The 14,833-nt window shown below is 41.8% G+C and overlaps 1 protein-coding gene across 1 annotated transcript in view; it reads right to left on the reverse strand.

Moving 5' to 3' along the window:
* Nucleotides 1–1,756: 1,756 nt before the first annotated feature.
* Nucleotides 1,757–14,833, reverse strand: part of hif1al (hypoxia inducible factor 1 subunit alpha, like) — a 16,298-nt gene continuing 3,221 nt past the window's right edge. The window contains exons 2-15 of the mRNA XM_031863569.1: nucleotides 12,899–13,092; nucleotides 11,956–12,146; nucleotides 11,005–11,089; nucleotides 10,696–10,811; nucleotides 9,836–10,020; nucleotides 9,571–9,677; nucleotides 8,931–9,078; nucleotides 8,506–8,792; nucleotides 7,295–7,467; nucleotides 6,981–7,076; nucleotides 5,979–6,139; nucleotides 4,250–4,361; nucleotides 3,779–3,902; nucleotides 1,757–2,953 (exon numbers count right to left, since the gene is read on the reverse strand). Coding sequence (XP_031719429.1) covers nucleotides 2,886–2,953; nucleotides 3,779–3,902; nucleotides 4,250–4,361; nucleotides 5,979–6,139; nucleotides 6,981–7,076; nucleotides 7,295–7,467; nucleotides 8,506–8,792; nucleotides 8,931–9,078; nucleotides 9,571–9,677; nucleotides 9,836–10,020; nucleotides 10,696–10,811; nucleotides 11,005–11,089; nucleotides 11,956–12,146; nucleotides 12,899–13,092 — 2,047 coding nt within the window. The 3' untranslated portion in view covers nucleotides 1,757–2,885. The remainder of the gene's footprint in view (nucleotides 2,954–3,778; nucleotides 3,903–4,249; nucleotides 4,362–5,978; nucleotides 6,140–6,980; nucleotides 7,077–7,294; nucleotides 7,468–8,505; nucleotides 8,793–8,930; nucleotides 9,079–9,570; nucleotides 9,678–9,835; nucleotides 10,021–10,695; nucleotides 10,812–11,004; nucleotides 11,090–11,955; nucleotides 12,147–12,898; nucleotides 13,093–14,833) is intronic.

Genomic DNA, 14,833 nt, shown 5'->3' on the forward strand with positions numbered 1-14,833 from the left:
TTAATTAATCTCCCCTCACCTCATCATCGGGAGGAGGAGCTGAGGGTTGACTCTCGGCTGTGGCAGGTTGATTTCGCTGAGGACGTTGTTGATGAGCAAAAGGATCTGCAACGGGCTGTTGGGTCCGAGGAGGTGCAGGTCCCGGCCTCGGGGCTGAGGGATGGAACAGGGACCGAAGCTGGTGGATATCCGGCTGTCTACCAGGCAGCTGACGGGCTGGAGGAGGATCAGGTTGAGGCTGAGGAGGTGGAGAAGGATCCGGCTGAGGCTGGGGGGGGTGGAGGAGGATTGGTCCCCTGCCGGGAGGAGGGTGGAGGGACAGACCGCTGCAGGGTGGTAGGAGGCGACTGGTGTTGAGATCTCACCCTGTTGGAGTATGAGGCGGGGCAGCCGAAGAAGGTGTGCACTGACTCTGGCCATGTGGCCCAATCCGCCACATCTCCAACATTTGACAAACGTACACTGCTTCACCTGGTGGTCAGCAGAGTGGCAGATGAAGCAGGTGACTGACTGACCGGGGTATATGATGCGTCCGTTGTAGGGACCAATGGAGTTGGGGATGGATACAAGATGTCCGTTGGTGTCTTTACAGAGTTTCTGTTATGACCTGATGCAAACGTGATGCATAGCCAGACACCAGTTCTGACAGCATTCCTGAGGAATCTTAGCCCATTCCTCATGGGCAATGGCCTCCTGCTCTCGAATATTCTTGGGTTTGCGTGTTGCAACCGCCTTCTTCAAATCTAATCAGAGATTTTCTGTGGATTTTCAAGTCAGGCGACTGTGATGGCCACTCTAGAATCTTCCAGGACCTTTTCTGAAACCAAGCCTTGGTGGACTTTGAGGTATGCTTGGGATCATTGTCTTGTTGGAAAGTCCAACGACACCAAAGCTTCAGCTTCATCACAGACGGCATGACGTTTTCTCCTAGGATTTCCTGATACTTGATTGAATCCATCTTGCCCTCCACACGCTGCAGGTTTCCAGTGCCAGACGCAGCAAAGCAGCCCCAGAGCATCACCGAGCCACCGAGCCATGCTTCACTGTAGACAGGGTGTTCTTCTCAGTGTATGCTTCGTTCTTTCTCCTCCAAACATACCGCTGATCTATAGGATCCAATATGCTCAAAACCATATCAATAAGACAGAAGTTTTGGAATTCCATTCTGTGGAGCGATGAAACAAAACTGGAACTTTTCGGGCCTATGGATCAGCAGTAGTCATAGAAGAAATCAATAGTTATTGAGTTGAATAAAACATAAAAGCATCAATACTAAATGAGTCAAAAATAAAGTGAAGTAATTAGTTACTAAAGCTCTCAAATGTAGTGGAGTAGAAGTGCATTACAAAAAAATACACTCAAGTAAAGTACAAGTATCTCAAATCTGTACTTAAGAACTTGAGTAAAGGGAGCACCTTTTTACCAACATAGAGATGATTCTATTTAAGGTTCTTGGCTGTAGTTTACAGTCAAATTTACCGTTTTCTGTTTTTGAGATTTATTTAAAAGCCTTTATGGCACATTAACGTGATCATCCTGTTTCAGAGCTGCGCTGACGAGGAGAGAAGCTCCTGATTCTGGGAAAATGAAACATTCACTGCTCACCTAGAGACGGAGCCGCTCCTCCCACGAACGAGCTTCTGCTTCAACAACTTTTAGCTTAAGAATGCAAACAGGATAAAACTGTACACAATGATAAAAGGCACTAAGAACTGGTTTGAAATAAAAACAAAAAATTGGTCTTTTTTTAGGATAGTTGGCAGTTTGAGGGTTTATTTGTAGAAAATACCAGATGTCTGAGGCCAAAACAAATCACAATATGACACAATACGATATATTCATCAAATGCTACAACTGTAAAATACAAGTCTACTCTCCTTATACCGAGCATGTTGAGGCACAATCTGTTACAAGTCATAAAATCAAACTCCTATCTGACACAATATATTGTTTTAAATGCATTTCTAAAGATAGCATGAACAAGCTGTCGCTACTTAAAAAACAAACATCTACTATTAGCATCAGTTCTTAATCACATTCTATTTCCTAATTGGTTTTAATTATAATAAAAAGGACAAACTGAACTGCTTTTTTATTTGTTTAGCTCACTTCGTGTTTCCTCTGTAGTAAACAGGTTCAGGCTGGCACCAAACATGTGATCGATCGCCTCACATTAGTTTGTAGGGAGCACTGGATGAGGTAAACCCCGCCCACCTGGCACCACAGGAAGCTAAAACAAACGCCACGAGTCATTTGGAGGCCATCGTGGTTTTAGATAACACGGTAATAACAGTTCAGAGTGTATAAGAATAAGAATAACAGTAAAAATATGCCACTGAAATAAACGCTGCCACTGATATTACATTTTTTTTTTTTTGGAGAAGTAATTTGAAAGAAAACACAAAATGGCAGTGGGATTGGAAAAAAAATGTCATACTTGAAAGAAGTTGGCTCAAAGTTAAAACAGAGCATTATGGGAGTTCCTGCGCATCATGCCTAAATAATGACACATACTGAAACTAATTAAATGTGATCCAATTAAAAGGTGTGATGAATCTCATTTAGCTGCACAGAGAAATATTTCCAGATTTGTCTCAGAGTATTTTTGACAACATATTTTTAGCACCACCTGCTGGTTCCTCACATTGACTCAGAGATTACGTTTAAAATGTAGAGTGAAAACAAGCGACTGGGTTAAAGAAAGCAAACTGCAGCACCTCCCATCTGCTTTATCACCTGTCATCAGTTCTCACTTAGACCTTTCTTGGTTCAGCTACAAAAGCGTTGAGGTCACGACGGACCTCAAAGCGTGGTTACACAATGTGCGTCAGTCTATATTTGCGTCCGGCGGTTTGAGCGCAGAAGTTGGGGCGAAAGGAGCTCTGTCAAGTCATGAGCATTAGAGGCGGCAACAGGTCAGGTGGACGAGGTGTGAATATGTCCCTCATCAGAGCTGTAAGAGAGAGCGACACAAAGGCGTTAGAGGAGTGATGGCGGCCTCTTTGTTAACCTGCAGAGGGCATTTGAATCGCAAAAGATTTTGGGCGGTATGGCCCTTTAAGAACTCAGTTACACCTGATTTTAACATTCCAATTTGGATTAGTTAAAATCCGTTACCACTTGGACTTGAACCGGCGACCCAGCAACTGCAACTGCCCCCCCGCATTGACCATAAGAGGCTAAATTCCCAGGTAAATAAAATCACTCACATTCTTTAGAAAATAAATATAGAAGTAAAAGAGATACAAATAAGTAAAGTATGTCGTAAAATGAATTAAACGTTATAGTCATAAAATTCATACTATAGTGTGTCATGGTATAGCAGCCATAAAAAAAGTCATATTAAAGTAACTAGCCGCCTTATAACCTCCTCGCAGTAGTATGCATCCACCAACAAGTCAAGTTGCAGTTTACATCAACGACCAAAAACGTCCAAAACTTAATTGTTTTATTCTGTGAGACATTTATGTGAAATTGTCATAAACAGTATGTAAGTTCCTCAGTTACGGCCCAAAAAACTAATGAGTTCATCAGCTGAGGTCTTTGGTGCCAAATTATTTAAAAAATATTGAAAAAATAAATAAAAAGTTATAACTGTGCGGCCCTCAGGAACATTTCGTTCAGCCCCTGAACTTAACAATGGTTTTCATTTTAACTACAACCAATTTAAAAGTCTGAGGCTGGAAACTGTTAAGTCACTGTGGTTTCTCTGTAACTGTGTGTGTGTGAGAGAGTGTGTGTGTATGTGTGTGTGTGTGTGTGTGTGTGTTAATCTCACCTGCAGTATCACAGAGTCCCTGTGTGCCTCCTAAAACAGGGTCTCTGTCTGTGAGCAGATGACTTCGCCCTTCAGCCATCGGGTCCAGGAACAAATCTAATTGGTCGGTTTCCTCCAGACAGCTCTGAAGATGCAGAATGAAGAAAGGTGAGGAGGAGCTTCGTTTGATAAAACTGTCAAATCTTGAAGAAATATTCATTCATTGAGATGAAATTATTTTAAGAGCAATTTCTTTTCAAAGATAATGTTGAATCAAATTAATTCATTTAATTTCTCTCTACTCTGCAAAAACGTCAGACTTATAAATTCCATCTATCATCTCAAATAAATGACTTTCCTTTCTTCTTCAGAAAGTTTCATTTGTTCCAGGTACACGTTGAATCTTCCTTCTCTTTCATTCTCTAAAGCGCTTTATAAACTTTCTCAAAAAAGGTGCCAGTAAGCTTTTTCTATTTTTTTTTAATCACTCACCAGAAGTCTGTGGCTGAGAAGAAGTTCCTCTTCTATTGAGGAAGGATCTTGTTTCTGTTTCTTGTCCTGAATCATCAGCTGGGAAGGCATCTCCTCATCCACGTTATGAGCCCTAAAAGAGAGACAGGGAGATTGTAAACCGTGAGACCTTCTTTTAAATGCAGGATTTTTTTAGACTTGCATTATAAAGTTTGTACAACCTGCATTTAAGCCGGTAAGTAAATAAGTTGCTAATGTAAGAATTTAGCCCAAAGTACAGCTGAGGTCAGAGGTGTGGCGTCAAGTCACAAATTTGATGATGTTAGACTTGACAAAAAAAATAAAAGACTTGGCATGGACTCAAACACCAAAGACTTGTGGCTTCACTTGGACTTGAGCCTTTTGATTTGAAAACACTTGATACCTTCATCAAAGCTTAAAAAAAAAAAGCATGATATTTAAAAATTGCGTAACGAATCAATTAATTTCCTGAATCAGTTAATGTAAACACTATTCATTCACACGGAAATTCCAAGAACTTTTTTTGCGATAAAATTCAGTCACTCTTGTCAAGAAAGCATTCATGATATAGTATTACTCTGTTGTTAACATTACATTTGTTGCAGAGCGCTTTATGACTTGTTTGGAACTTTTTAGTCTTGACTCTGGACTTGAGTGCAAACACTTAAGACTTTCTTGTGACTTGCAAAACAATAACTTGGTCCCACCCTCTGGCTGAGGCTGACAAAATAATCTTCATTGTAGAAGTGAGCCTGCTAAACTGAGTCTGACACGTCCTCATTTGTCCTACAGTGGCCACCGTACAGAGGATAAACCCTTTTGATTTAGATAACGACATAGTCTCATCTGTGGCGCCACCCTTATGACAAACTTTACATTTTGTGTCCGTTAGATAGAAAAGTCTGATTATCGTAAAGTTGTCAGGCAGGTTTTTGTTTTTTCTTCCAATTTTTTTTCCTCCAATTACTAATACACTACAATGACACATGATGCACAACTATTGAAACTGTTTTGAGTGTTTCATTTTGCAAAAGAGCTGAGGATGTCTGCTGCGTGTGTGTGCGGATGTGAGAATTGTGTGTTTGGACAAAAGGAGCCCTGTTTTCAAAATCGTGCTTGAAGCAATTTGTCCCATTTATGATCTACGAGATAACGTCTCTACTTATGACACGCTGCGTAGAGAAAGCTTGCGATCTCATGTGTGATACGAATTACTGCAGCATCAGTACTAAATGCTTATTATCATTTCGTGGCAAAAGGTATGCTTGTTTATCTCATTTATTTTGGAGTGAAACACTTGACACGCAAATGTCTGACATTCCATGAAGGCTGCTCACAAATAAATCAAATATGCTCATATTTCTGCAGCTCCACTTGTCATCAGTCCCACTTTGTAAACATATATTTTTATTTCATAAAAAGTGTATTTTCCCCAAAATATTATAAAAGAATACGTTTCCACAAAATTAATTTAGAAATGTTTGACGGATTATTAAAAGCTTGTGCACAGACAAATTTAAGATTGGACGGATGTTGCATCTTTTCCTGTATAATCTATTTTTACATACTTAAATATAATACTTAAAATATCTGTTTCCTCTCTTTCTCTTCAGCACATATCTAATTTTCTACACTTTTCTTTTTCTCTTATGCTCATTTCATTTCACTTCCTTCCACGACTGACAATCCCTGAAAATGTGAGTGTATGGAGGGAAGTAGCCCATCATACCGTTTCCTGCTCCCTGTGACTGCAGGTGTCCCAGCTGAGGGCTCGGACGAAGAAGAAGACGGAGGTATGTCGGCTTCCTCCGGCAGACTGAGGACGGTCAGCTGGAAGTCGTCGTCCATAGAGATATAAGGAGCCAACATTTCCAGATCCATCACCTCCATCTACACAGAAAAAAGAGAGAGAGAGAACAACATTAAGTAACATTTAGTTGTCCACAAACAACTGAAAAAGTTTTCCTTTTTCCAAATACATTTTAAGGCCCAAGCATCAATTATATTTACAGCTGTCTACACTGGTTTTTAGTTTTTACAGCCATCAGATATTCACACTCTCTGATGGATTGTTGATAGTTTAAAGTCATCTTCATCATGATCTTACATGCCAGATGTTTAACGCTCTTTGTTTTTGACCAATTTCCACAAAATAACTACAAGTAAGAGAGTGAAATATTTGACAAATTCATGTTCACACAGTTGTGTGGCATATGCAGGTCACAATATGATTCCACTGTTACGAAGTAAACAGACCGATTTGTAGAAGTAGCTGTTCAAAGTAATGTGAACAGTTACACAGTGTGTTTGGGCTGCACAACGTGTTATCATCTGATTTTAAACCATGAGATTTGAATTTTAGATGTTTTAAAAACAAGATTTTCACCTTTTTTATAATGAAAATAAAAGCTTACAATACTACCCTTGTAACGGCCCCACTGTTTGGTTGAGCAGTAGAAATCATGTGTTGGCAGATCTCCTCTCACTCCAGAGCTTTGCTGTGTCTTTTGGTTTATTTTCTTTGTATTTACAGCACAACACCCATGCAACCACACGTCCACTCCCTACACTACTGACTTTACAGAGTTGTCCCTTCCATTTATTTGACCTATATTTACTTACTTTTTGATTAATAAATCACTTTATTCCTTAAGTGTGTGTCTCCCGTCAGCCAGGCTGTGGCAGAAGACATAAGCTGGTCTTCTGAGAGAAGAGTGTTTTCTGCTGTTACCTCCAGTGTTTCCTCTTTCTTCTGACCACCCTCTGACCAAACAGCGAAGAACTTCTCCACCATGCTGGTGTCCGTCACCTCCTCCTTACAGGGGCTCTAAAGGAAGGTCGACACAGAACGAACAAAGAGAGGGAATATATCTGCATCAGTCAAATATGACACCTGGGTATTTAATATGAAATGTGTGTAATAGTCTGTAAACTGCTTTGTTTTTGTTCGTGCAAATAAAGCTAAGAGAATTGAATTGAGTCAACTGTTAAATCAGAGAAACGTATGCTTTCAAAGATTTAAAAAGATGTAGGGCTCGTATTTACCAACTCAACATCAGGTGGGGCGGCCGGTGATGACGGTGATGATGATGAAGGTGGAGTGATAAGGCCCAAGATGGGTGAGAGGAGCTGTCGCAGCTGTGGAGTGCACAGGTCCTGAGGGTGGTCCGGCACTGAGTCTGGACTGGGCAGACTGGTGAACGACAGCGCAACAAAATCTGACAGAGACAGAAAACACAAAGAGACTCGTAAATAAAACCAAAACCAGCCTCAGCTGTACTTTGCGTTTCCGTTCTAATTAGCAAATATTAGAATGTTAACACAAAGGTGGTGAACATGGTACACATTAAAACTTCCCAACGGTTTTGGGCTGCATTCATTCGAAATCTGGCACCCCCCCGCAGGTTTGTGGGGAGGTGTCGATGTGTCTATTTGTGCTTTAGAGCGTAACCGCTGTGAAACAATCAGAAAGTAACGTTTTATTCTTCTGATTCACGGCTTCCTGCTCACCAACACCGGTCCCTCTCTCCATTCAGGGGGTGAATTCTAAACGCTGTGTTTACAAACAGCAACCTTCTGCATTTTATAGTAAAATATTAGTGTGTTAGCATTCTAATGTTAGCATTTAGCTCAAAGCACCGCTGTGCCTTAGCTGTTAGCATGGCTGTGGACTGTTGTGGCAAGTTGAATAACGTAGCACATTTCAGCAACAAGACAACTCAAAGTGCTTAAAACTTAAAACATCAAAAGCATGGCGACAAAGTGCAAAAGAAAAAGCATTATAAAAGGACATTTATATACACTTAAAACAGTCAATAAAGAACCAAGAGATTAGAAAATAAAGACAAGCTTAAATAGAATAGGAGTATAAAAAAAATAATAAAAGTTACAGTTTGTGTAAGAAATAATTCAATAAAAGACAGCAGCAAACAGAAAAGTGGAGTTTTCTGTGAATTTGTTCCAGATACAGTATGTGCAGCTTTAAAAATGACGGCAGCTTTTCCGTGTTTAGTTTGGACTCTGGGGACAGAAAGCCGACCTGAGAGGTCTGGATGGTTCATGATAAAGCAAAAGATCAGAAATACTAAACCAACGATAGTAATTTGATATAAGTTCTTTGACAGACAGGAAGCAGAAGAAAGTCAAACATGCCACTGAGTGTACATTTTACAAGATACCATAGCTAGTTCCCATTTTAGGCAGATAATATATATAAATATTTGGATATAAATATAAATGTCTGTGGTGTGTCTCACCTCCTGTCAGTGGGACGATGGCGTTTCCGGCCTCTGGATCCAACTGGAGAAGCTCCTCCGGCGGCTCCTTCCCTTTGAAGAAAAGCTCTTCAGCGCTGTCGGGATTCGAACCTGCGGCCTCAGTCTGACTGGAGCTGGCGAGATGCTCACCGTCCGGGTCAGAGTCGCTGATGTCGGAAGCCTCACAATCCTCTGGCGCGAGCGCCGGCACGTGGGGCTCGGCTTCAGCCAGCCGGCCACAACGGGTCTGCTCCACGGAGAAGACGAGGTCCGGCTGCTCCACGGCACTGCAGGAGAGGAGGACCATGTCGGAGGTGAAGAAGGAGTAGGAGAGGGAGTGCATCCGTTATGAAACACAACATCCCTCCCCACGTCTACTGTTACCGTAGACTCTATGTGACATGAGTTTAATACTTTTAAAGCACCTGAGAATATAGTTGAGGCAGACGACGGCCTCGGCCTGCGACGTCCTGCTGCTGTAGAGGACGGTGGCCTGAGTCTCCGTCCACACAAAGCCGCCGCCGTTCGCCAGGAAACGGTAGTGTCTGGTGCTCACCTGACCTTTGGACAGCACTACAGCAGACAGGGACACAAACAAAGAAATAAGACATTGGTATGAAAAACAAGGTACATTCATGAAGGACCAGAGCATTGACTAAAACCCTGCCTCTGTGTGCGTGGACTCATTCTCTGTCCCGTTTGTTTACAGAAGTTATAACATATTTGTGCAAATGTCATGTTTTGACTTCCACTTAAAATGTTATAAATTCTTCTAAGGGCTTCAATAATGTACAATCCATGAAACAAAAGAATTAAGTCACCCAAATATGGTGAAAAGAGATCAAATACATGGTTCAACATCTATAAGTAATAATCACAAAGTACATCTACATGGTTATATACAGTATATCATTAATATAATAAAGACTTGTATATTCAAGGAAAAAAACATAAAAAATATATATAAGCACTATTAGTATTGGTTGTAGTTGTATTTAAATGTACAGTATATCTTTTTTCTGGTACAACACACACACACACACACACACACACATTGAAACTCACGTGTGTGCAGGCTCTTGTTGACGTGATCAGAGTCGAGCGCGTGATGAAACTCGTAGGCCGAGTGGCCAATCAGATCTTCAGGTTTGTATCCCACCAACTCTGTCACCCTGGAAACCAGAAGATAAACAAATAAAGGTTCAGGAATTTATTTTCCTCTCTCTCCTATCTCTCTCTGTCAAGTGAAAAAACCTCCCTTTTCTCTTGCCTCCCATCCACAGGGAGGTCAAAGGTCGGGCTCAGTCACGGGACTCAGAGTTGGTCCTACCTGCCCTCGCAGTGTGTGAAGTGCAGGTCCATGTTGTGGCGGGTGAGGAAGGTGTGCGTGTCCAGGGGGAACTCCACGCTGGACGGGTGAGGGATGGGCTCACACAGCAGGGTCATCACTCTGCCCACAGGAGGCGACGCGGAGCCGCCACCCAGCTGACGGATGTGACCCGTGCAGTGGAGAACCTGCAGAACATGAGAGCGAAGATTAAAGGTCCCATCCAGACACATTTCAAAGTATGTAAAAAATACAAATCATTTTGTTTAACATGGTTTTCCCACATAACAAGTAAAAACAAAAAAGTCTGAAAACTCTTTCTCATTGGGAAATTCTCAATTTTGTTTCGCCCCGCCCACCACTGCTGTTTGTGCTTAATTTACCGGAAAGAAAACATTTTTTTCCAATGCCAAACAAATCCAAAGCAGAAGTTTTTAATGTTGCCTTAACACCAACAACGGATTTATCCAAATAAGCAAATATCTGATAAAAGTATCTTTGATCATTAAATGTCCATTTAATGCAGAGGCCTACATTTAAATATCCAAGCTGTGTGGCTCTTAAAGCATGCACGTCACTCTCTTATTTATTGTCTATTGTTTTCGAAGTTCACCAGGCTAACATTGATTGAGAAGTCTTTGTTTTTATCACCGGATTGATACTTGAGTCCTGAAGCTGAAGTCTTCAGGCTGTAGCATTTGGATAGAATTGCATGATTCCAGAACCTTTTCATTACAAATAAAGAAAACATTCCTCTCTGCTGTTACATCAGGCATGAATAAGCACTAACTAGAAATCTGCTGCTGTGTGTGTGTGTGAGGACACTAGCTGTTTGGCTTTGTGTGTCCGTGGTAACACTGCACCTTCCAGGCAGCAGACTTGATGTTGACGGTGCGCCCCCTGCTGGTCAGAGTGCTCTTCATCCGCAGGAAGAAGTTCCTCTCGCTCGGCCGTTTTGCCAACTGCTTCTTACAGGAACCTGAAAGCAGCATGATGACAAAGCTAACGCAGCTAGCTCACAGAAGGTTATCAACTTCAATGTTTATCATCCATAAAAAAAAGTCACAGGTCTAAGCTTTATGTTTACAAGTCCAGTTTGGTTCCCGGGAAGAAAACCTGGAATGCCCTCTGTTTGAAGGATTTCTGTTGTATATAGTAAATAGAGGTCTGACCTGGACGTGGAGTCAGCAGGTCTCTGAGCTCCTCCTGATCACAGGGATGAACGAAGTCATAGATACTCTGACCCAGCAGCTCCAGCTGTAGACAACAAATGGAAATACTATTCATGATACTACTATGTATGTTATGCATGTATTTCATGTACAATCATGTATGACTGCTGTCTTGGTTAAAGGTTCATCTGTGCTCATTTTTCTTCACTGAACAATTCACCGTGGTGCTGATAAATTAATCAAATCTACATGGATTGTAGATTGAATTGAATCCCTGTCAGATGCTGTGGAATCCCTGCTGAGGGAGCTGAATTTGGTCAGAGTTGAGTTAAATCAGTTCAGCTCCACGTCACGTTTCACTCTGTGTTCCTGTTTGCACTTTACTTATCGTGACCAAGTTGTGTTTCAAAGACAAACCTGATCCCAAACAGAGCTGAGAATAGATTGGAGGCTTCTCATTCGGCTCGGGTTACTCAGAGTAAGTCATGTACCGTCCTAGAGGCTTACAGTAAAAACTCAAATTAAAGAAACGTCCTAAAAATGTCATACCGATTACCATTAATCACCTATTCTATTCTAATTGAGCTTGATCATTTTATTCTAATTTATTCATTTCGTGTTAATTTCATACTGTTTAAATAACATTACTGTACTTTTATTATATTTATTATATTTTTTAACATTTTATTGTCTCGCTTGCATTGATCTCAAATGTTAAATTTCCAAATTGCTGTTGTCTTTTCTGTTGATTTCACTTAATCCGTCTTACGTCTGGCCCATCAGTCATCTGTGAAGCACTTTGAACTGCACTCACTTGTATAAAAGATTAGATTTAACATCTAATGTAATAAATTCTAGCAAAATCTAAAATGAAAAAAAACAACATTTATAAGGTATTGATCGAGTTCCAATAAATGTACTGAATTGTTATTGATGAACCTAATGCTGTACCTGTGTGACGCCGATGTGTGTGCTGATATTTTCCGTCAGGTAGATCATGTCTCCCTCCTCGGTCATCACCATGATGAAGCCGGCCAACGCCTGAGGGTAGAAAGAATCCATTGGATCCTCTTCCTCCTCCTCTTCCTCTTCCTCCTCCTTCTTCTCCTCCTTCTCTTCAGACTCCTCGCTCTGATTCTCACCTGCAGTAAAAAACCACCAGGTGATTATTACAGACAGAGCAGCTTTGGTTCAAACTTCCATTGCCTGTTGGATTTAACGAACCGGACTGCTTTACTGTAACTCTGAATCATTTGTGTTTACTTGTGTTACTCTTTAGGTTAACATATTCTCCAGTCATTGGGCACATTGTTGTCATATTTTTGGTCCTCATAAATAAACACTAAGTATAAAAAATGCATTAACAGTGAAAAACAACATTTCTTTCTTCCAGTGAGGATGTTTTCTGGTATGACCACAGCTATCAGCAGAACCACTCTGCCAAAGCCTGATGCATTTTTCACGTTTGTCGCCTGAATAATATTATAAAGTCAGAGTCGTCCCTTTATTATTGAGGACTTCATTACTCTGCTCTCACACCAGAGGGAGCAAAACAGCACCGAGCCGACTCATGTTGCCAGAATAACACACTGACAGAAGGAAAAACCCAAATGCTGAGCGTGCAAAGTGTCAGAGAGCTGCTGCTCCTGTGATGCCATACGGATTTCACTATTTAACATTTGGACATTGCTATCGCTGAGCCATGCAACAACAAAAACAATGAAGATTTTTGTTTTAGTGAAATCAGCATTTTGTGCCGACATACAGTACAAACATTATATACTATAGGTGGCATTCGTATCATGACAAAACAAAAACTCAACAATAAAAGAGAAAACTGGGGAGCGTTCAGGTTCCTTCGGGATGGACGACCATCTGAAGACGTGCTTCTTACCGGGTCGGAGGAGGAGGTGGTGCATCCGCAGGAAGCTGAGGGCGACTCTCATGATGGCGGATTTGTCCAGGTGGGTGCAGACTCGACGGGGCAGCGGCAGAGTGCTGGCCAGCTCATAGAACACCTCCGTCTCCTGACCCCGCCTACATCGGGCCGCATCACGAGAACGCAGCTTCCTCTGCTCCGAACTGGTGCTAAGGGAGGAAGAAGGAGAGAGGAGATTAAACAGGGAGGAAGAAGGGGGAAGGAGGAGGACGATAGATAGGGTGGAAGGAGATAGACAGGGAGGAAGGAGATCGACAGGGTGGAAGAAGGGGGAAGGAGGTGGACGAGAGATGGGGAGGAAGGAGATATATGAGGAGGAAGGAGATAGAAGGGGAGGAAGAGGTGGAAAGGAGGACGATAGGGTGGAAGGAGATAGACAGGGAGGATGGAGATCGACAGGATGGAAGAAGAGGGAAGGAGGTGGACGATAGATGGGGAGGAAGGAGATATATGAGGAGGAAGGAGATAGACAGGGGGAAGAGGTGGAAAGGAGGACGATAGGGTGGAAGGAGATAGACAGGGAGGAAGGAGATAGACAGGGTGGAAGAAGGGGGAAGGAGGAAGAGGATAGATGAGGAGGAAGGGGGAAGAAGGAGATAGATAGGGAAGAAGAGGGAAGGAGGAAAGAGAGATGGGGGAGGAGGAAGAGGAAGGATAATGAGGGAAGAGGTAAGGGGGAAGGAGATAGACGGGGTGGAATGAGGATGAGAAAGACGGGCAAATTAAACTTTCAATCTTAGACCCTGGAGTCCTGCTGCTGTGCCATTCTCAGTTTTTCTCCACATCATAAGTCTTCATGAGACATCATGACCAGAGAGTTCAGCTCTAAGGACATTCCTGGATGTTTTTTTTTCAAAGTGGGAACAGAGCTGAAGGCAAAAACAGGGAAACATGTCCCAAACTGAGGAGAACAGAATGTTGTTTATTTCAGCTACTGGGAGACCGCCCAGATCCTCCTTCGCTCCCTCCCCCTCTGTCTTTCCTCCCCCCCTCTCTCTTCATCCATCCCATGGAAAACATGTGCTGACAAGACAAAAGGAGGCTTTCATTTCTCTCTCATTCACACACACACAACAAACACACAGTGGGTGGAGCTCACACTCCCCTTGAAACAAACTCACACACAACTAACTTCAGATAAGGTGTATTGATCCCCAGAGTTGCAGCGGCACATGGACAGAAATAAGTACAGGTTAACAGTGAAAATATAATAGTGAAATTAAAAATAAGAGGTTTGTTAAACTAAAATAGGGATATTTGTCTACTGTTAACACCACTCCTACTACAGCTATACTACTGTTGCTGCTACTACTTGAAAGGTGCATGTATGTTACAATACTATGTTAATATGGGAAACTGTATGAAGCATGAAGCTGAAACAATAAATTTGATCAATTAAACAATTAAACATCAATTATTTTAATACTCAATTTATTCTTATTTTTTCCCAAATGTCTGCAGCCAGTCAAACGTGAATATGTGTTGGTTTTCTCAGGCTTTTATGAAAAACCGATCAGACAAAACAAGCGAGCATGCAAATACTAAACATGACTGCACGATTGATTGAAGTGACAAAAGTCACACGTTCATCTCAGATGGATCTACAATCTGCACAACATACAAATACCACCACTGCAGCTGCTACTGCTGTTCATAGTACTACTACCACTGTAAATAATACTGCTGCCAATAATAACCCATGAAACTAAATACTGTCTACCGCTCTCTAACACAACATCAACAAGAGAGCCAAGTGGGAGGAGCTTGACAGAACACTGTACTTCCTCAGTGAGCAGAGCTACACGATGGCAACCATTTCTTATTGCTCAATGTGTGTGTGTGTGTGTGTGTGTGTGTGTGTGTGTGTGTGTGTGTGTGTGTGTGTGTGTG

Source organism: Anarrhichthys ocellatus, unplaced genomic scaffold (genome assembly GCF_004355925.1).
Source record: "Anarrhichthys ocellatus isolate YVR2014 unplaced genomic scaffold, GSC_Weel_1.0 scaffold29, whole genome shotgun sequence".
Lineage (NCBI taxonomy): Eukaryota > Metazoa > Chordata > Actinopteri > Perciformes > Anarhichadidae > Anarrhichthys > Anarrhichthys ocellatus.